The sequence below is a fragment of the Strongylocentrotus purpuratus genome, unplaced genomic scaffold (assembly GCF_000002235.5).
Source record: "Strongylocentrotus purpuratus isolate Spur 01 unplaced genomic scaffold, Spur_5.0 spur5_scaffold_15, whole genome shotgun sequence".
Taxonomy (NCBI): domain Eukaryota; kingdom Metazoa; phylum Echinodermata; class Echinoidea; order Camarodonta; family Strongylocentrotidae; genus Strongylocentrotus; species Strongylocentrotus purpuratus.
The window spans coordinates 27,688,846-27,711,140 of NW_022145600.1; the positions used below are offsets into that span (position 1 = coordinate 27,688,846).

The 22,295-nt window shown below is 36.9% G+C and overlaps 1 protein-coding gene across 1 annotated transcript; it reads right to left on the reverse strand.

Moving 5' to 3' along the window:
• Positions 1 to 2,849: 2,849 nt before the first annotated feature.
• Positions 2,850 to 21,895, reverse strand: LOC764218 (meiotic recombination protein REC8 homolog). The gene is made up of 17 exons (XM_030986027.1): positions 21,732 to 21,895; positions 19,745 to 19,813; positions 19,047 to 19,189; positions 18,456 to 18,552; positions 17,826 to 17,937; positions 17,184 to 17,268; positions 14,300 to 14,382; positions 13,387 to 13,523; positions 11,644 to 11,947; positions 11,019 to 11,186; positions 10,515 to 10,575; positions 9,554 to 9,780; positions 9,015 to 9,126; positions 8,358 to 8,433; positions 7,824 to 8,081; positions 4,882 to 4,988; positions 2,850 to 4,041 (listed from the first exon to the last, which is right to left on the reverse strand). Exons 1-17 carry the CDS (start codon positions 21,785 to 21,787, stop codon positions 3,956 to 3,958), a joined length of 2,181 nt encoding a protein of 726 aa, XP_030841887.1. The 5' UTR covers positions 21,788 to 21,895; the 3' UTR covers positions 2,850 to 3,955.
• Between the last annotated feature and the right edge of the window lie 400 nt (positions 21,896 to 22,295).

Genomic DNA, 22,295 nt, shown 5'->3' on the forward strand with positions numbered 1-22,295 from the left:
AAGGTCTTTTTATTTTAAAATGTTTCATAATGCCATAGCCCTAAACTCATTTTTATATAAAATTGGAAGAAGGGATAGTCCTTTGTGTTATTTCTGTCAGGAGCTTCCTGAAACCTGGATTCATATATTTTGTAAATACAGTAGTTACTCCAATGTGGAAAAAGCTTGCAGCTTATATTGATAATAAGACAAAGGAGACAACACTGTACTTTGAGTTCGCTCATATTGATATCGGTGGCAGGCATGATGTATGTATTAATTTTTGTATTCCTGTGCCTCAAGAGGTAGAATTAAATTTCCAGGGTTCCCTTTCTTTTGTAAAAATGAAACAAAAAACAGCAGAGAAGAAAGGTAAATTGAGCTCCCACTTTAGGAAATGGTCACTTTATTTCTTGTAGAATTTTGGTCCCTTGGTATTTAATAAATTGTATACTTCCTTATTGTCAATTAAGTTATTCTATTGTTAATATTACTGTATTTCAGTGGAGCCTCTCCTTGACGAGTCCAGTCTCGGTTTTCTTACACGACTATAGAGTGAGGCATTTTTGTTGTGCTGTTTTGTGCTCTGTATACATCCATTTACTTTATTGATACGTTATTATTGTAAATATGTGATGTTGTTGAGTTTTATTTTCAATACAAAAAAAAAAAAAAAAAAAAGTAAATATTCATTATCAACTACCAAAGTATTTTTTTTTTTTTTTTTACTAAGTTCTTGATATGGACAGAATAAGTTGTTTACAGTATCTATATTCCACGAGGTCGTATACTCGTTTGTTTTAACTGCTTTATTAATGTTTACTCTCGACCTTAAACTGACTTCTATTCTGAGCAGAACGGGGCAGGATGTGAAGTTTTAAACAGAAAAAGTGTTGTATTTATGTACTGTATATATTTGGAACACTAAGTATTACATTTTTATTATAGGAACTTCGAAAAATGTGGGCCAAAAAGAACCCACGCTTTCGCTCTCTTTCAGGTACACAAATGTTTCTTAGAAGTGGAAGAAATGAAATCAAAATCGCTCAGACAAGAATGGAGGGTATTATTAATGCGAAAAATTCCAGTGCATATTAGCCATTTTCATGATATGTAAACAAAATGCTAACAATAAAAGACATTTATTTTGCAATGAAAAACTTACTTCTATATGTCTTTCTTTTTTCTCTCAATTCAAATAATGAAGAAGCAGGCCACATTCTTTGGAAAAAATCTTTATTTCAATGTGGCTGGAATGTAGGCACAATAGGTATATACATTTTGAAAAGAGAATATCCACATGGTTCAACAAGAATCATTTTTTAATGAGATAAATAGGCACAATAGGTATATACATTTTGAAAAGAGAATATCCACATGGTTCAACAAGAATCATTTGTTAATGAGATAAATACATGGTTGAATGAAATTGGAATACCATCAATAACAAATATTACATCCACTTTCAAAGTGTTGAATTATGCAACTATTATTTATATATTACAAATCTGATAATAAATTACATACACATAAGATGAAAAGGCTGAAACTATAATCTTGTAGCCATCTTAAAGTGATTTATCTGATATGTATTAACTATTTTCATAAATAATACATATATTACTCTTACATTTCATTAATTACTCTTTATGATACAGGCAAATTTGGCATAAAATGTGACCAAGATGAATATGAAGATGACATTTGAACTTTCAACACTTTGCTGTTTACAATTATACAGTAAATATTGTGTTATCAAAGATTAAACATGACATATATTTGGCAATAGCATGGCAAAACATGGTAAAACAAGTAAAGCAAAAGTTTTTTTTAAAAACCTTTCAGAAAAAAAAACTTACAAGATAATCAACACAATTTCCTAGACTAAAAATACCCCCCCTCTACAGATGTTTTAAGAAGAGTTTTCAGAATTTTGAGAGCAAATTGGCACTGTCGAGATCTTCTCATTCTATAATTATTCCATACTGACATTCAGATTATTTTTTGAACAATAAATAGAGCACTGCGGGCTTGTGATTCATATTCAACTAGATGGAACTTCGACTGCGCGCAGTCGAAATGATGCCTCCGTCATAGAGCAATTTACAAACCAAAACAGAAGAAATTTTTCAAATTCAAGTTCAATTGTAATCTAGGTTCTCAGAATATCGTGATTACAAGCAATTTCTCATATACATATATGACCCTTTGATCTTTGACCTCATGACCCTAACATCTACTCAGTTCATTGGCTCCGCAAGATGTCCCGAGTTAAATAGTAATCCATCTGTCAGTTCTAATGAGAATGCATTCACAAGCTATTTTTGCATACATAATGAGCCCATGACCTTTGACCTTTGACCTCATGACCCAAGAATCTACTCAGTTCATTGGCTCTGCAAGATACATACATGATCTAAGTTTGGCAGGAATCCATCAATCTGTTCTAATGATAATGCGATCACAAGCTATTTTTGCATACATAATGAGCCGCATGACCTTTGACCTTTGACCTTGTGACCCCAAAATCTAATCAGTTCATTGGCTCTGCAAGATACATACATGACCAAAGTTTGGCAGGAATCCATCAATCGGTTCTTCAGATAACGCGATCACGAGCTGTTTTTGCATACATAATGAGCCCTGTGACCTTTGACCTTTGACCTCGTGACCCCCAAATCTAATCAGTTCATTGGCTCTGCAAGATACATACATGACCAAAGTTTGGCAGGAATCCGTCAATCGGTTCTTCAGATAACGCGATCACGAGAACGGGACGTACGGACGGACGTACGGACGTACGGACGGACGGACGGACAACCCGAAAACATAATGCCTCCGGCTACTTCGTAACGGAGGCATAAAAATATTTCATAACTTCTAAACGCACTGTGAAAAGAGAAATTCAGAGTTTCAAGGTAGAATATGAAAATAAACAATTTTCTGACACAATTGTCTGGGACTGGTGACAACTGCACCCCACCCCCATTAAAGAACAATAAAGAGACAATAATATTATCGGCTTGAGAGTATATCCAAAGTCTAGCTAACAAGAAATTATTCTCCTTTTCTACAGAGTTTTCTTAAACTAGGATTTGCATTATAGTGAAAATCACATAACATGTAAGAGGGTCAAAATGTTGAAAAAAATATCACAATTGAAAAACTGTCTTGAAAGTATGATGGCAAAATTCCAATCATTTTTCTTTTAACTTTGAATCTTGCAAATGGCTGTGATTTATTCGCCCTATTTGTTGTGTACAAAAAAAGGGCTTTAATTTTCTCTCCGGAGATCTGAAATTGTGCACATTCTTTTATAAACTTATCTTGCTGCCACAGAAAAGTTTTAGAGGGCTTGCAAATCCATAATAGGGACTTCAATTTATTCTTTTGATGAGTCATAGACATAGCTATAGTCTGTATAATCCTGAAAAGCCGAAATATTATGAGCAAACATTCAAAATGATGGAATACCTGGTTTTATGAGAAGAGAAAAGTTGTCGCATCACATCAGCACACAAATTTATGAATAGCAAGATAACAAGGGAGGCAATAATGGCACAGGATTGTAATTATCTATGACTTAAGAGTTATATAAAATCTTCTGTTTTTCTTTACAGAAGGAACCTTTGAAAACATAACTGTTGTCTTTTCCCTATAATCATTGACAAATAAATACCTGTAATACAATCACTTTCATGACCATGTAAAGACATGAAAAAGTAACTTTGATACAGAAGTAAACCAGTCTCTAATTCGGCATCAATACAATGATTTATCTGAAGCCGACACCAAAAGAAATACTCTTTTGTCATCATACAATATATCTAGTTTACAGAATGATACTGAATTTTGCTCTTGTATCAGCAATGTTCCTATCTTCATCACACACAAACTTTCTTGCAAGGTAAATAGGCACTTTTGATTTATAGCAGTTGAGTCGAGTCCGCCAAGTACCTAGTTTTTATTGGTCCACTTAATCAAAGTTTGGTCCTCTCTGGATATAGATGTCTCCAAAAGGTCTGTCCTGAGTTAATGTGATCAGTCGCATGGCAGCATATTCTGCAACGAGATAAAAGCAAGCAAAAGATTGTGTAATCTATAAGAAACAGGAGGCACAGTTGTTCAGTAGAAGAGCAGTGGTCTCGTAACTGGGAGGTCCCGAGTTCAAAACCAAGTCGATGTAGTGGCCTTTGGTATTAAAGGCATTAATCCTCATTACAAAGTCCCTTGGAGAGGGAGCTCTTACATAAATGATAGTAGAAAAATTCAACTTAGAATAGAATGGGTCTTTTAGGAGATCCGACATTATGCTCCTGGCTTCATTTTGTCAAGGAACTATGGTTGGGATAGGATTGAGATCAGGTTTGCAGCTAACCATAGGGTAAGGGTTAGCTGTAGGGAAAGGTTCAGGGTTGTAGTTAGGAACTTGATAGACCAGGTGGGTGTTTCCACAAAGACTAAGATCACCTTTAAGTTGGACTTAACTATGGCAGGCCATTTATGCCACTGGTTGCTCTCACCATTATGATCTTTAGATACTATCGTTTCCTTCAATAGTGAATTATCACCAAATGTAAATTCTTTAGATTTGTGACCACAAATTGTACGTCTCTTGAGAGACCAATGCCAGTAACTGATGAGAGCAAACAGTGGCATGAATGGTCTGCCATAGATAATTCCAACTTAAAGTCGATCTTAGTCTTTGTGAAACAACCTCACAGGGTAATAATGCTGGAGTGCCAGGAGCCTCACGGCACGATGGACATGGGAACTACATAAGAAGCCATCATCATCATCATCATCATCATCACTAGTGAGGAAGATTTACCACATAGCAACTGTTGCAAACACAGGTTAATTGTGTCGTAGAACCGTTTTTCTTTTACAGTCATAACTTACCCAAACAGACGGAAAAGATCTTGACTGCGACTGATCTGTACGTCCTCGGTGGGACCAGATCTTTGAAGCTGATCGAGTCTACTTCTTCTGTAAGCACACCAATGCCCCTATGTGATTGAGAAACAAAAAGTGGTCTTACATATAAAGAAAAGATGCAACAGTTTTCCTTTTTGGCTTCACAATTGGTTTTATGAATAAGGTGACAAATACAGCCTGAAATGTTGAGGTTTGTAGAAAGTCTCTCTCTTCCAGTGGGTCTCACAAACCAGGAGGGTGTTTCACAAAACTTGTCATCAGTGTCAAATGACAGTTGTTGTTATAAGCTACTGAAATCCTTGCTTCTGATTGGTTATCAGCAGATTTGTCACTGATATTTGTCATTTGTCATTGAAAAAAGGCTTTGTGAAACAGGTCCCTGGAACCATGCATTACACTTTACACTAAACAGTTGAAGTGACTAATTGCAATGACGAACCTTCGTCATTGCCTTGTTTTCGTTCACATTCTGCCCCATTAATATTCTCCTCCTCCTTTTCCTTGTTTTCCTTATCGTCCGGAAATCACATTCGTTTTGCACATAGTGTTTGTTATTCCTAGTTAGGTGCCTTCATCATGTCCATTTCCTTTCAAATTCCGTAGGCCTCATCTCTATCATCTCATCCAGGTCACCTACTTTTTCGTTTTCTGAAATCACTCATGCGTAAACGTCCAGGCGCCATTTTGTCCTTTTCTGGTCCATTTTAAGGCCTTTCTATCTTCCTTCCTATCTCCACTATCCTAGATCCTACAAACTTCTAACAAATTTCTCTAGATAGTCTAAGAGATGTTCTTTAATCTGCTACTTATAACCTGCCCTTCAAAATGCCATCTTCATACTCAAAATTCAAATCTGAAACCGACTCCGTCAACAATCTCTCAAATTCTTGAAAAATGGACCCCTAAATAATCTAAAACTGCCATAACTTTCTCATATAAATTCAGTTTCGTATATAAATCTTACAGTATCTTTATCTCATAATTGCACATAGCCATGCAAAATTTCACGCTCCAGTGGCTTTGCAAAACATAAATAGCGCCCTCTAAAGTTCTGGGAATTGGCTTTCTTTCTGTGGCCGTATCTCCATTATGGCTTGGCAGATCCGTACCCTTTTTTGGATTTAGATACTTGAGGATATGCCCTTTCTAGCCATATACAAAATTATATACCCTAACACTGACCGACTTTGCGAAAAATGCCCTCCAAATTCGCCATTTTCAAAAAAATTGAGAAATAACTTCAAATTGCTCTAAAATGGCGATCTGTATACCTACGTCAATGAAATTTGGCAGACATATGTATCCATATACGTGACAACTGTCTGCCAAGTTTGGTAAAATCCAAATATGTCAGCGCAAAGTTATCGCCAAAAATGATGAATTTACTATGCATTACGTAATAGCGCGTTTAATGCGTGCAATACATTGCGCGAAGATAACAATGGTGTCAAACTGACCGCAATGAAGTGCCCTTTCGAATGATACCAAGTATAGTATATGTTCACACAGAAAATTGTGAATAAATCGCATTTGAACAAAGGTCACTACACGAATTCAGCCGAGTTTCCGCCCGAATCTAACACGTATCGGCTATGACGTAATTTTTCAGACTACTTTTTGCCCCTTAAACGTCCTTTTTTTTCCTTGAAAATTTGCAGTGACATGCCGAGTTCCAGTACGCAGGGCACCTCTTGGCCGGATTTTTGAAATTGGTCAAGGGGGCCATTCAAGACGCCATTTTGTTCTATAAATCTATTTTACATCATGTGTTTCGATAGGATTATCATAGAAAAAAAGAGAGTGGTTTACAATATCAACCATGAAATTCTCTTTCTAATGATACCAAATACGGCCCATAAAGAGACATAAAGAGAGAGAGAAAAAACAATTTAACTCCGGTCATAATACAGATCTTGGACGTTTTCCGCCCATGCATTACACGCATTGTCTATGGGGCATATCAGGTTCATGCTTTTGGCCCCCAGAACGATCTTTATTGCAATGACGAACATGCACCAAATCCCATTGGTTTTTACACGCAGTGCTTGCGAGCCCTTTCTAGGTTCCCCTATCCCAATTTCTTTCAAGCTTCGTAGACATAGCCACTACCATCCCATCAAAGTCCCTGTTGAGGCCTTTCTTTCGCCCTACCTATCTCCAGTATGACAGAAGCTACAGACTTCGTACAAATTGCTCTGGATAGTCCGAGAGAAGCTCTTTCGTTTGACACGTAGAAACACGGCGTCATTGCACGCACATCGTTGTGACACGATTGCATTTCTAGTTTTATTTATTGTTGTTAGATCAGGTCTAGTTTTTAATATTTTTAAAATAAATTTAGAGTTGGATCGGATATGCAATATATTTTCAAAGAAAAGTCTTTCAAAATAAACGTGTTGGTGTTTGTTTCCGGATGAAAGAACAAATAATTCATCAATGTCTTCTTGGGTGGGATTTCCCTCCAAAAGGCAAATACTGTAGGATATAACCCTCTCCACAGTTTCGTGGGTTAGCCAAATAACTGTTGATTTAGAGCCCTAAAATATACGAGATCATTAGTAGAAAGGGCAATTTTTTTGGCTCTCATTATATCCATTTTCGTGGAATGATTATATTGCATTTGATGCCAGAAATTTTTAAAGGAAAATAAGTTTTTAAACTAAACTACCAAGCACATGTTGAGAGGTAAAAAAATCAGTGTGTTTAGACCAAATTGGCAATTTGAAAGATTTTTCAACAAAAGCTATATAAATGAAATATTTTCAGAGACATTACATTAAATTAGAGCAATGTAGTATTAAATCGTAATACAAACTACCTGTCCAGAAATATGAACAATGACCCTGTTCCCCCATCGCGAACTGTATTTGAGAGTTGAGTGCTCTCAAAACATATTTCTTTCTTACTTAAGGATATTGTCTTGAGGAACAGTCGTCTCTGTTTGCGTCTTCGTCTTCTTTTTTGCCTTTCTCATCTCCTCATCTTCCGAGGTGCTTATCATCTCGGGTGCGGACGGTACAGCAGGCTCCTCCAGCTGCTCCTCAAGCTGATCCATCATGATATCCTCCTCTGGTAACAATGGGAGCTCCCTGATGTCCATTAGTTCCTCTTGGATGGCCTCTTCCATCTCCTTGAAGCTGTCTCCAGTGGGGCGGTGCAAGCTCCTGCAGGACGGAGGGACGGTAAAACATGTGAAAAATATGTACAGTTGGAAAGTCAATGTTTGGTAGTTGAACCGTATTTCAGCCCCACTGGAGAAATTAATCACTTCAAGCCATTAATACATATGATACAGTCATCACTTTTGGAATTATATGGTTGATAAATACCCATGATCTTTACTCGGTTCATGCTAGCAAGCAAACAGAAGAATTATTGTCTTAATGTTAAGGTACTGTTAAATTTAGTAGTCGATGAGATGAGATGAGACTTCAATTTACCTATGTGCTGTTGGGGGATCAGAGTGGAAACTCTTCACGCGAGAACTGTCCTTGGATTCAGATAGATGACTCGCATCTGGAGAAAGAAGAGAAAAACATAAGAGTAATAAAAAAAAAAGTCAAAATAATGTCAGGTAGGGAGGAAAGGCAAAAGGACGTCATGAAAGATACACACAGGGAGGTTTGAAAGACAGACAAGGAAAGGAAGAAACAGAGGACAAGATAAAGAAACAAAATATATTAATGTAAGAAAGTGAATTTAAAGAAAGTGCATTACAAGGAGAGAAGAGCATGTAGATATTTTAGCGAAATTGTATCATCTGACATTTTGATAGTAATGAAAGGAAATTAAAAAAAAAGAAAAAGGAGGAGAAACCCTCTCAGTGCATATATTTAGTTTTAATCTATGGTGTCAAAAGTAAGGCTCATCATCCTGTACAGTAATGATCATTTTCACTTCATAACAAAATTTAATCTATTTTTTTTCTCACTTCATCTCACATAATTAAAGTAATGTACTGTGTATAGAAATTAAGGCCTGATCTTAGGCCTTCTATAAATCAAAAGACTAAGCTAAGCCAAGATTAACTTAAACCTCCTTCAAGAACATGGGACAAGATGTCTCTATCTAGTAAATGTAAAGGATCTGTTATTTACCCGAGACAATGAGGGAATGGGGAGTGTCTTCAAACTTGGTCCTGGGCTGGCTCGTTTCCAGGGAGATGTCTCTCAGGCGCTCCGGGCTCACTGAGATTTCATGGCGCAGGACCTAATATGTAACAAAGTTAAAATACAAAGTTTATTCAGTGAACAAAGCAAAACTGTGGCATCAGATGCTCATTCCATTTTTAGCTTGCCCTTTAAAAATTCCCTTTTTTTCCAATTCAGTCAAAGAATTGTAAATGTATGCCCACAATACAAAAAGAAAAAAAGAAATCTTCCATCATCCAAAGCTGAAAAAATGAACTAAAATTGCATTGATTTTTTTTGCACAAAATCCTCTCAAAAATGTATAAATATTTCATAAAATATGAGATTCTGATAATTTACAAAGCGGAGGGAGTGTCATCATGGAGCAAAAGTCAGTAACCCCTCATAAAAGGGAAAATGCTGAATGCTGATGATGATCCAACTAATACTATAATTGATTGATATCGACCTTCAAATCATTACACTTGAATGTTCACTTGGCTAACCTCTGGTATTTCCTTGAGCAGTAAAGCCCTCTCATCTTCCTCCTCCTCCTCCTGTCCTTCTTTGCTGGTGGTATCCGAGGATGATCCTGGCATGGGCGGTCTTGGTCTCATGTACGCGGTGCTCCAAGCAGGTGCGTCTATATCATCTGCCTCAGGGTCTGTAGTGACTGTCCTAAGCGCAGAGTGATTCTTCCATAGCTTGTATAGGACGTTGGTCTTCTTCAAAGCTACAAGAATGAAGAAAATGCTATAGTGTGAGAGCTCTTTTACTCATCAGTCAATCCAATATGGACTCAGGGCCCTGTTTCATAAAACTTGTTTTCAATAACAAGTTACAAGCTACTGAAATCATGGCAAATTTGTCAAAGAAATTTAGCAGTTGTTAAATAGATAACAAGTTTCATGAAATGGGCCCCAGGTTATTATGTAGTGCATGGATTCTCTGCCTTAGGATCTGTAGTGGTTATCCTCAACTCGGAATAGTTCGTTCATATGTAAAGAGGTGCTTTTCTCCTTGAAAGCTATGCAAATGAGGAGATTTGTAGGGTCAGAAAGTTAGATTTGGGTTATCATATAGATCCTTGGATCTGTAGAAATTATCGTCAGTTCTGATTGGTTCTTTCATAGGTCGTATAGAGTGTTGTTCTCTTACAGAGCTATATATTATGAATGAAAAGAGTTTTGTAATGTTTATAAGAGCTTCTTGGAAGAACCCTTGCCAATACTTCCATTCAATTTGGACTTGGGTTATCAGCTAGATTTTGTTTAAACACAATACAAGTGTACATCAACAATAAAAACATTGACAGATGGAGCCTGTTTCGGATAGTGATCAAGAGGCCAGTTCTGTGGCATGCAAAGTTTGCTCTGATTAATTCATTAAAAGGGTGGTTGCCAAGTTCTTCCATTAAAAAAAAAGGTAAGAATGTAAGGGAAAAAAAACCTAACCCCTGAAAGATACCTTTTCTTGCTGGTTCTTCAAACAGTTCCTTGGCAGATGGGTGACTGGGTGATATGAAAGTCTGCAAGATTCAAGCAAACAAAAGAAAAGTGATTAAGACACATGTTATCTATTTTGGAATTTTAGATTGTTTCCCTGGTTCAACCCCCACCCCCGAAAAAAGAAAAAAAGAAAAAAGAAGAACAGACTAAACAAACACAAACAGCAATAAAAAAAAAGGGAAGGAGAGAAACCTCTTACATACTGACATCCAGAAAGATAAAAAGAAAAGGTAGAAATAAGTGTGTGTGATAGAAAGAGAAGGGGAGAGAGAAAAACACACTATGGAAAAGAGAGAGAGAGAGAAAGAGAGACAGACGGACAGAAAGAGGGGAGTTTATCAGAGCAGATTTAACTTTTGAATAATCCTTTCACATTAGGCTGAAAACCTATCAGCGAACATCCCTCAGTGCAACTTATCAGGACTTGAACAAGCTCGTAATACCCTACTTTCACTGTTCTCACCTCCTTGCGGGCAAGTTCCCCCACAGTTTCCATGTTGTGACGTATGTCCTTCTTACTCAGCTGGGTGGAGTCATCAGCAAACACAAGACGTCTCTTACGACCTCTTCGAGGGACAGGGGTTGGGGAAGCGGAATCGATGGGAGACAGTCTCAAGATGTTCAGCATCACCTTCAGACAAAGATATAGTTTTTAATAGATTGGGTCTTTTTTTCCCCTATTGCTTGCAAAAGATCCAAAGATGATTTTTTACTTTGATAATCCTTAAGAAGATTGTTAAAAATTAGGCACTTTTCTGTATAGTCATACGATCTATTTCTCTTGTTGAATCGTGGCATACTAACCATCAATAACACTTACAAAGCAAATTGCCTTATGAGAGTTATTGTAGACTTACAAGTTTAAAAGTAATCCTGATCCCGAGTATACTAATTAAAACTTAAGTACTCTCTCATTTTCCATAATCACCTCTAAGACCCATAGGTAAATCCTGAAAATTTGAGGGCAAATTGATGTTGTACTATGAATGTCCAAAGAAGAATTGCAAGGTAAATTGTTTAAACACTTGATATCCAAGTAATTTTGATAATTAGACTGCAGGTTAAGACTTTCAAATCAAGAAACCTACTGGACCAGTTCCTGGTGTCTCCATCCCATTGGAGCTTGGCTTCTTGGAAGGAGGAGCCACCTCTGCAAGCTCTGCCCCTTCAAACTCAAGATCGATGTCTTCCACCATCGGCACCCCATCCTGCACCCCTGGCCCGGTGGGTGAGGGGAGGAGTTCCTCCTGGGAAGGTATGGGGGAGAGCTGGTCTAGGAGGAGGGATCGATGGGGGGAGGACGAGTGACGGGGCTGGAACACGGTCCCCTTGGGGGATGGAGAGAGGATGAGCTGACCCGTACGCTGGTCCACTTCCCATAGCTGGTCAAGGCTGAAGATCAAAATGATAACATATATAGGTCAGTGTTCACAAAGATGGACGAAGTTAAACCTTATTTAACTTTAATAGTCCACTGATATATAGAGCACCAAGTGCCAAGCTCTTTATTCTTTACAAATCAATACATTCTGAAGGTGTTGAATTTTTATTAACAAAAAAAAAAAAAAAATAATTTTTTTTTTTTTTAATGAAATGAAAATGAGACAATACATTTCACTTTGACATGGTCTTTATTCATTCAGACATTTTTACGACAGGATGTCAATGCTTGATGCTCCATAAATAAGCTTACTTAATCAACCCACTAAAACCTGGACTGAAGTTAGGAAGCTTAAAATTAAGAATACCAGCCATCTTCAGGTTTTCTGTAAGTGCAAGGTGTTATTCTTTGTCATAAGAAATTTGATGCTATCTGCCTAAGATGTTAACATAGTTCTACTTTTACCCAAGAAGGACTCCTATACGCATACATGAAGTCACATCAATCAAACATTTACTATGTACATTAATGGAAAGGCAACCAAATTTGCAATGGTAAGATTTCTCAATGTTGTTTATGTTTGTTATCATAAGGAATTGGATGCTATCTACTTGAGATGTTAACTTGATATTTCTGCTATAACTTACAGGAGGTTCTAGACCTGAAAACACATCAATCAAATATTTACTAAGTGCACCGCTAGCACAAAACTGTTTTTGTAGGTAGATTTTCAATTTTATGAGGAATTTGATGCTGTCTATAGGAGATGTAAAAACACTCGAATTTGATGTCATGGGGCTTTTGTACATTAAAACACATCAATCAATCGTTAACTACAGTATACATATTTTAGTTTAAGATATATAAATGCTGGAAAAATTAGATAATCTGATAAAGCTAACATTTAGGCAAAACGACCATTTGGAGTCATCTCAAACATACTTTTCCATTTTCACACCATTTGATGTACTGTACATCAAATCACATTGGTCAAATGTTAACTATTTAAAGGAGTTTGATTAAAGATTATTCATACAGGAACTAATACTTTGATAAATTAACAACTTATTCTGCCCCCTATGTACCTTATGGAATAAATAATACAAAACAAATGTCACCACACTCACTTTGGCTCAAGACAGATGACCATCTTGACATTTTCATGAGTACTGTTATGAAACTACATCTACCTCATGCATATTAATAGATATTTTTTGTGAAAGTGCAGTGTGCATTGGTGAATAAACATAACTTATAGAGAAACTTCTGCCTTTAATGACACCATCAAAGTTTCCATTTTCCCTTTTTTTTTTATTCAGGTAGGTTTGAACTATGTCCAAAAAAACAAACAACAACATTAAAATTAAAGAAATGGAACCGTGCCCAATTTTAGTTCAAAACTGAGTCAGATCAAAATACACTCTACTCCTAAATATTTCTAAGTCCATACCAGAAACTGCTGATCTGAGAGAGGTTGTCTTTCTCTTCATTCTCCTTCATCTCTTCAGCAATGGCCATCTCTTCATAGATGGTCGTCATGAGGTCATCATCGATGCCTTCCAAAGGGGGCAACTCCACCTCAGGGATCTAAACAAAATATTTATATAAATAGTTGAAGCCCGTCTGTACTAGATTGGCCAGAGGGGGGGGGGGGATTAGACCTCCCTGCAAGGTCACTAACAGGTGGCTACCTCATCAAATCAGCTCTCGATTAACATAAGAAAAAGAGGGTCATGGGGGACCAACAGGCACCGATTAGGCATTGTTTGCTATATAGAGGGCGCAAGTAGATACAAGTTGTGCAGTGGGGCTTTAATACAAATTTTCCAGCAGACAGCAAAACTATATTGATTGAGAGCATAGGATGTCCCGAAGCATGTTTGTACTCTGATGTTTTGCAATGAAGATTTGATGTCATGAATAGCCCCTCTTTAAAATTCAAGGCGAATGTTGAGACATAGATTTAGAAGATGATGACAGTCTTTAGTTAAATGCAAGTCATATCTTTATCTAAAACCTTTGAAGCGTATTTGATAACCAGATAAAGGTTGATTTATCACAAAAGTTACAATGTAATCTTAAGTGGGAGACACATACATGCCTATGAAATGAGTAATTGACAAAACAGTAGCTTCTCAAAATACAAGAACAGGAACTTGATTACAGGGACATTAAAACAGCATTGCAAACAAAATTTAAAAAAATATTACATGTACTATGTATTCTGTGACTGCTCATTATCAATCAGGCAATTCAACTGCACATTTCCCAACAGACAATTTCACCTAATAATCAAAGTTACATTACACGCTGAAAACGGCAAAGCAAACAGTTTCTGATGAATTTGTAGCTATCCTACATACCTGCATTTCTTCATTATGCGACACTTCATCTCTGAGACTGATCTCTGATGCACTGGATACTAGATGTGGTGGACTCTCAAGTACTAACAACAAAATGTCGGAAAAGAAAGAAAAAGAACATCAATCAAAGGAAAAAAATAACTAGAATGGGGTTTTTTAAAGAGTGACAATTCAAGAAATATGGCTAGAAGTAAAACTGAATGCAAGATCTCAGAATTTTTTTGAAAGAGCTAGATTTTTCAGGAGGTTGTAAATACAAAGATACCGTATTTGATAATGAACCCTGCGTGCAGGTCACATTAAACGAATGTAATATACCAATCATACAATGTAGCTTGGCTATACCAAGTAATTACTCCAATTACATTAAATATCATAAAGGGAACTCGAAGCATTTTCATTGCCACAAGAAAACGATTGAATTAATCTATCGGGTCATTCCATGTCAAATCACCCAAAAAATCTGAAAATCTTAACCCGACCATTTTTGATTTTGATGAAACTTAGTGTACTTGTTGAGTGTGATCTCACAGCACCAAATCCAAAATTTTAGGTCAATAAGCCAGTTCACGGTTGCAGTCTGAGCATGAGCAGATCAAGGTCATTGCAGAACAAATTGTGAAATACACGGAGACGGAATACTGGATACGTGCTCATGAAAGTTATGTAATCATTATTCATTTATGCACAAGCAGAGCACTCCATGATACACAGGTGGAAGTATTCTTTGAAAAGGGGAAACAAAGGCTAAGTATGCAGCATCTCCATCGCTGTAGGAGTGATAATTTCAAAATGTACAAAGTGGGACCTCTTCATGTTTTGAAGATCTGTGGATATTCGGGGTCATTGCAGCCATGTGCTAACCGTGAACTGGTCTATTGGGTGAGGGGTTTGGGAGATACGGCCAACCAAATTTTGAGATTTTTTCAAAAATGGGGGTGGCGGGCCTACCTTTGAACCCTTGTATCTCGGGATCTAATGGGTCAATCTTCACAAAATTTGTAGTGCTGGAAAGGGTATTCAATAAGGATTCCAAATCTGCTGCCATTTTGAAAATTTGTACATGTTGGGGTACTTTGACCTCTTGACCTAAGATTTGACCTTGAAATTGACCTTGTGGATCACGTGACCTTGCCAACATTTTTCATGAAATGTAATCTCTGACATGTTCACTTAAACATATAAAAGTTTCAGAGATATAATATTTTTTGTTTAGGAGCAATAAGGATTGAAAGTATCCATACTTACAGATATTCACAATAAACCCTATTATAATGTATACAATACATGCAATATGCACAGTACAACATACATCTTCCACATGCTTCTTTGTTCTAGTCATATCCATTCTAAATGTCAGCAGTACTTGAATAGAAATAAAATGACAAGTTCATATAGGCCTAAAGGGTTAACAGGATGTATGGCTTTAGGCCTCTGAGTCGGTTCTAGGATAATTACCCCCCTGGAAAAATAACCCCCAGGAAATGTTCACCCCCCCCCCCCAGGACAATTACCCGACAATTACCCCAAGGACTATCACACCCAGAGGTTAATTAACCCCAGAAAATTACCTCCTAGAACAATCTTTCTCCCCCCCCCCGAGGACAATTACCCCCCCCCTGGAAAATTACCCCTCAAGGATAATTACCTCCCCCCAAAAAAATCTGCTTTGATTAAAACCAACTTATTATCAGGATGGACTTCCCCTTTAATGAATAGGGGGGGGGGGGGGGGTAATTGTCCTAGGGGGTAATTGTCCTCGGGGGGGGGGGGGGGGGGGGGGGACAGATTGTCCTAGGAGGTAATTTTCTGGGGGGTAATTGTCCTCTGGGTGTGATAGTCCTCGGGGGGTAATTGTCCTCAGGGGGGGGGGGGGGGACCTTTCCTGGGGGTTAATTTTCCAGGGGGGTAATTATCCTAGAACCGACTCAGAGGCCTAAAGCCATACATCCTGTTAACCCTTTAGGCCTATATGAACTTGTCATTTTATTTTCTATTCAAGTACTGCTGACATTTAGAATGGATATGCCTAGAACAAAAAAGCATGTGGAAGATGTATGTTATACTGTGCATATTGCATGTCTTGTATACATTATGATAGGGTTTATTGTGAATATCTGTAAGTATGGATACTTTCAATCCTTATTGCTCCTAAACAAAAAATATTATATCTCTGAAACTTTTATATGTTTAAGTGAACATGTCAGAGATTACATTTCATGAAAAATGTTGTCAAGGTCACGTGATCCACAAGGTCAAATCTTAGGTCAAGAGGTCAAAGTACCCCAACATGTACAAATTTTCAAAATGGCGGCAGATTTGGAATCCTTATTGAATACCCTTTCCAACAATAAAAATTTTGTGAAGATTGACCCATTAGGTCCCGAAATACAAGGGTTCAAAGGTAGGCCCGCCACCCCCATTTTTGAAAAAATCTCAAAATTTGGTGGGCCGTATCTCCCAAACCCCTTATCCGATTGACCTAAAATTTTGGATTCGGTGCTGTGAGATCACACTCAACAAGTACACTAAGTTTCATCAAAATCAAAAATGGTCGGGTTAAAACCATTGGGTGATTTGACATGGAATGACCCTATCATATCACATTAGCAGCCATGCAGAGGCCTGCACATATCATCTGAATTAAGCAATATTTTTCAATAATTTCTTTAAAATTCTTATAATTGATTATATGTGAATTTTCTAAAGGTTCATATTTCTGAAGATAAGCATTGTGAATTAACATGGTAAATCAAATATAATAATCATATGTAATTCATGTTATTCAGAAGAAACTGGCAAAAAACTGAAGTCATAAACTCTAACTCCATTGCAGATGATACATAACGTCCTAAAGTGTCATGGGGTCAAGAAATGGACTGACCTAATTTGTCCATCTGAGTTGGACTAAGCTCTAGCAATGACGTAGATAGCTTGGCTGTTCTGTATGGACTCACAGAGAACATCTCCTGTAAAGTAAATGGGTAACCAAAATTGAAGAGCAGGTCAGGTCTATCCAAAAGACCTAAGAAATTAATGGAATATCTAAATATTTAGCATATAAAATGAGCACATAATTATCTATTAATACAAATGGTACAATTCTTGTAATAAATTTAGAACAATTTACATTTAGCACTTTTCCTTCTCATTTCCATATTTTCCTACCACTACTGCAAATTATCTGTGAGGCCTGCTTAGATATATGAGACAGTAACCTGCTTAAAAATGCCATGGCAAGGTAAAATGAAACAATTTCTGTACCTAATAACTTTGACATATCAGCAAATATCAATTGGGTTCATTGTGCGTAGCCCTGCTTTTTGACCAGCCCCCCCCCTGCCCCCAATCTTTTAGCTTTAATTGCATCATTTTATTCATATAAAAGTTAACTTTTGCAGGGGCCATTGAGGTGGTTTACAGCATCAGGCCTGAGCAGGCCTCTCGTTGTGCCACACATTATTACAGAGTTGCTACATTTAATTCATACTATTGGAAGAAGACAAAAAAAAAAAAAAAAACGTACAATTTGAGGAAGTAGAAGAGGGTCTGGGGTGAGGTCCCAACTACCTCTCATCAAACCAAACTCCTCATCGTTGAACATGTTGGACTCTGGCATGGTACAGAAATCTCCTGACCTACAGAGGAAAGATAACAAAAGGTAGGAAAATGTATCAATAGATACAGCATTGGTATTTATTAGGTGATGTTCCTGAAATCTAAACTAAGCATCTATAAAAACACAATTAAAATAATGTTGTGTTTTGATGTTAAAGTCCAACACAACCATCAATGATGAAAGTAGCAGACAAGCTGGTAATTTGCTTGATTTTGTTTCACCATTGAAAAAAACAAATCAGTCAGGCATAATTTCACAAAAATCCTTCTTTTAATCTTAAAACTTTATGTGGTGCTAAGTTTGAAATCAATCTTTAGTATAAAGCCTTCAAGATTTTCTTCTTCTTCAATATTCAGCTTTGCTTTTTCTTTTTAGTTGATTTTGATATTCTCATCTTCCATGGAACAAGAATGTCTCATTTCCACTCAAAAAGAAAAAGATGGAAGTTTAGCTCAATATTGATGTAATGCAAAACTTTTGAGCACAATTTGGTGCTAACAGACATTACATGGCAACATTAATCACTTGGTTAATTACTTTGTAGATTTCTTGAGTTGAATGTGGCTGGTGTAGACATCATCAAAACTTGAAGCCCTGAATCCTGTGGTTCGCTTATGGAGCTCATTGACATCAACTGGGAAAAAATAAGGAGGATCAATCATAAAATCTCTTTTATATGAATGCAAAATAACCCCTTTTTCCACCTTGATGAAGAATGAAAATGAACATGTATATAGCTGGGTCTATATGTAGATGTAAGTGATATTTATTGGCATGTCATTTATCATGAGGTAGCCATCTGTTTTTAAAGCATGTGGTAAGATAAAAAACACCTAAATCTGTTCAATATCAGTAATGAAGCATAAACGAAAATTAAAAGGAGGCAAAATCACAACACCTACAAGTGAAGGATAAAACAGTGACAAAATATTTATAAATTTATAAAAAGAGGAGAACAATATGAGTAAACTTTGTAGGAATAATAACATTCAAGAAAGTCCTACAAAATTTTCAGTGGTAAGTGCTCGTATGATACTTTCAAACACTTCAATACACTTTAAAATCACAAGCAATGAGACTTAAGTTGAAATTGCGTAAGTCTTAGAGTTAAAATTGGTGAAAACTAACCAATGAAATAGTTGACTTGCTTCTCAAAGACCCTCGCTACACCAACCATCAGTTGAGACGACAGGTAGAGAGAGAAGCGAGGACGAGAACCTTTCCGACTGACGGGCATAGCTTCTAAGGTGATGTACTTGACGATGTCATCGCTTAAATTAGGATGAGAACGGTCACGATTAGAGAAAATATAAACATTCAATATTGAACCATATGCTCATTATGTCTTTATCTGCATGACACATAACTTAATGTGTGTATGTTTCTTGTAGTTCTTTGTAATGTCATGTGTTGATTACACATCACACATATTCATCAAATTGGTAGCAAACCTACACATTTAGCAGGAGATATCATTTTTCTCTTGACAAGGAAAATGTTCCACTTTGCTATTCCCAGTCAACCATTATAGACATCACACTTAACCATGGAAATAGAGGCTCATTATACATAGAAATGAACTTAGCATGATTAAAACTATTTCAGTGTACCATTTTAATGATTTTCTGTGTAATATGTGTTAAAACAAGAAGTAGCACCTCACTCCAATGACTGGTATTCTTATTTACCACAAAACATTTTTTTTTGTAAAACTTCAAATAATAAGACTACGTAAACTTAAGACCCTTTGAATAAGATATAGATATACATTCATTATAATCACTTGTACCACTTCAAGAGCTTGAGTTTTATGAATTCATATTTACCATGATTTTGGAACACATACGCTGCAATAATCTCTCTTGCTCAAAGCCACCCCCTTTGTAGCTGCAATCCTAAATTTATGTAGAAAAAGAAAGGAAGAAAACCTAAGACTGATTCTTTTAAGTGGGGGGGGGGGGGGGGGGGGGGGGTTAAGGGACAATAATGCCTGTACATCCGAAAGAAGCAAGTCTTAGGGTTTTGTTTGTTTGTTCTGCAGTCTATTTATTTTATTTTCCAAGTGCAAAAGAAATGATCTTTAAGGATCATACAAAATAAATAAATGAATGATTTAATTTAATAAATAAAATAAATGAATAAAATAAATAAATAAATAAACATGAACAAATCAAATGGATCCTAAGAGTAAAAATCATGCATGCAAAATCTGGAGGTGAAAAGATCTAAATCCAAATTCCAGCATCTTGCAAAACAAGACGAGGTGACCAAAGAGAGAAAAGAGGAGACAAAAAAGACAGGACCTAAATAGAGACAAGAGTAGTTGCTAGGGGCATAGTAATCAAAAGAGTGGAGATAAACAGGAAAGAGAGATGGAAAAGGTAGTGAATGGGTTAATAAAGGAGAGCTTACATTAAGAATTGTTAATGGTACTGTTACTGCAAAACAATAAAGATTAAGCTAGACTTGCATCTGAATAAGAGCAAAATACATTAACATGAAAGTGGACAAGCTATTGAAATTCATGGGCAACGAAAGATCTTAGTTAGATGTAAACATATTACATGAATTTCCTGAAGACTTCAAATAGTTCTAAGTTAGATGTAGACCGAAAGCTTCAGTCTCTATAATCGTCGGTTGTTCCACTGAGACTACGTCTGGCTCCACTAGACCTCCGGTTATAGAGACAGAACGACTGCCTATGCCAGCCTGTGTTGAACTTATTCCGCTAGATTTTAGCCGCTAGGCCCCTCCCACAAACTTGCCACGGCCGTATTGTTATGCCCCCAAAATCCCCCAAAATGTCATTTTACCTCGTCCATATCCAATTTTAAATTAGGCCTAGGCTATAATACATCGGTTCCACTTACTAATTTGATGTAAATAATCCGTTTAATGGTCCCTTTTAAGGAAATTATGGGTCAAAATCGACATCCATGTTGAAAATCTTGCAAGCCGTCCGTTAAACTCTCGTTGCCGTCAATCTCATCCCTTCTAGTCTACGCCGAAGGCAAAATGATTATGAAGGAAAAAAACTGTGATAACGCCATTACGAACGTGTAGATGGCGCACAGTTTTTCCTTCATTATCATTTTGCCTTCGGCGTAGACTAGAAGGGATGAGATTGACGGCAGCGAGAGTTTAACGGACGGCTTGCAAGATTTTCAACATGGATGTCGATTTTGACCCATAATTTCCTTAAAAGGGACCATTAAACGGATTATTTACATCAAATTAGTAAGTGGAACCGATGTATTATAGCCTAGGCCTAATTTAAAATTGGATATGGACGAGGTAAAATGACATTTTGGGGGATTTTGGGGGCATAACAATACGGCCGTGGCAAGTTTGTGGGAGGGGCCTAGCGGCTAAAATCTAGCGGAATAAGTTCAACACAGGCTGGCATAGGCAGTCGTTCAGTCTCTATAACCGGAGGTCTAGTGGAGCCAGACGTAGTCTCAGTGGAACAACCGACGGTATAGAGACTGAAGCTTTCGGTCTAAGTTAGATGTAGACATAATACTCGAGTTACTTGAAGTTTTCAAATAGTTATAAAGTAAAAAAACTCCCCCTCCCCAGCTATTTAAAAAAAAAATCTTTTAGATAACAAGGACTGATGTACATTAAGCCAAGTACTGTAATCCAGGTATTTGATTGGCTCTGGAAAAGTATATAGAATTGTAGCAGTTGTTACAGGTTTTACAAAAGAGAGCCAAAATGTTGCAATGAAGATCAATTTATGATTTTGTTTTGTGCTACTTGTCAGCGGTCAGCGATTAAGATTAGGTCTAGGCTTAATAAACTAATACTAACCAAATGATGCCAAACTTGCCCCCTCTCTTCTGCAGAATGTCATGAGAATAGAACATGGCTGCTTCGTCCAAGACTGTCTCGTCAGTTTGTGCTTGATTCCTTATTTAACTACTAGAAGAAATAAAAAAGACTATTAATATTATGAGTACTTTTCTTTTAAACCTGATCGAATTAAGACGCCTAGATCTAGACCTACACTGGTAACAATTGCAACTTGGTGTAGACTTCTAGATCTAGATCTGGGACTGGTCGGCAAATTGTGGACAACTTATCTAGAAAAAGGAGGGAAAAAAGTCATACTCATTACTCATTAAGTCATAGTTCTAGGCCTGGGAAAGTGATGACTGATGAGCAGGAAAGGGAGAACAACCCATCTTCAATTCAATATCAATTGATATTTCTTATGAATATGATGAGGAAAGTTATTTAGCGATTGACTGCCAAAACAGGCTCAATAAATTGAAAAAGTTTTAAGTAGATCTATCAAATACCGACAATACCGAATCATATACTACGACGATAGATAACTTTGTAAAATGGTGTGACGATCACTTCCTTAAACTA

Bases quoted from the DNA above. Each gene is read 5' to 3' on its own strand.
- LOC764218 (XM_030986027.1), bottom strand. From the start codon at position 21,787: ATGTTCTATTCTCATGACATTCTGCAGAAGAGAGGGGGCAAGTTTGGC. The intron at 18,553-19,046 runs GTTAGTTTTCAC...ATTTTTTCCCAG, and splicing joins GCAAGTCAACTATTTCATTG to TTGATGTCAATGAGCTCCAT. The intron at 4,042-4,881 runs GTAAGTTATGAC...ATCTCGTTGCAG, and splicing joins GATCTTTTCCGTCTGTTTGG to AATATGCTGCCATGCGACTG.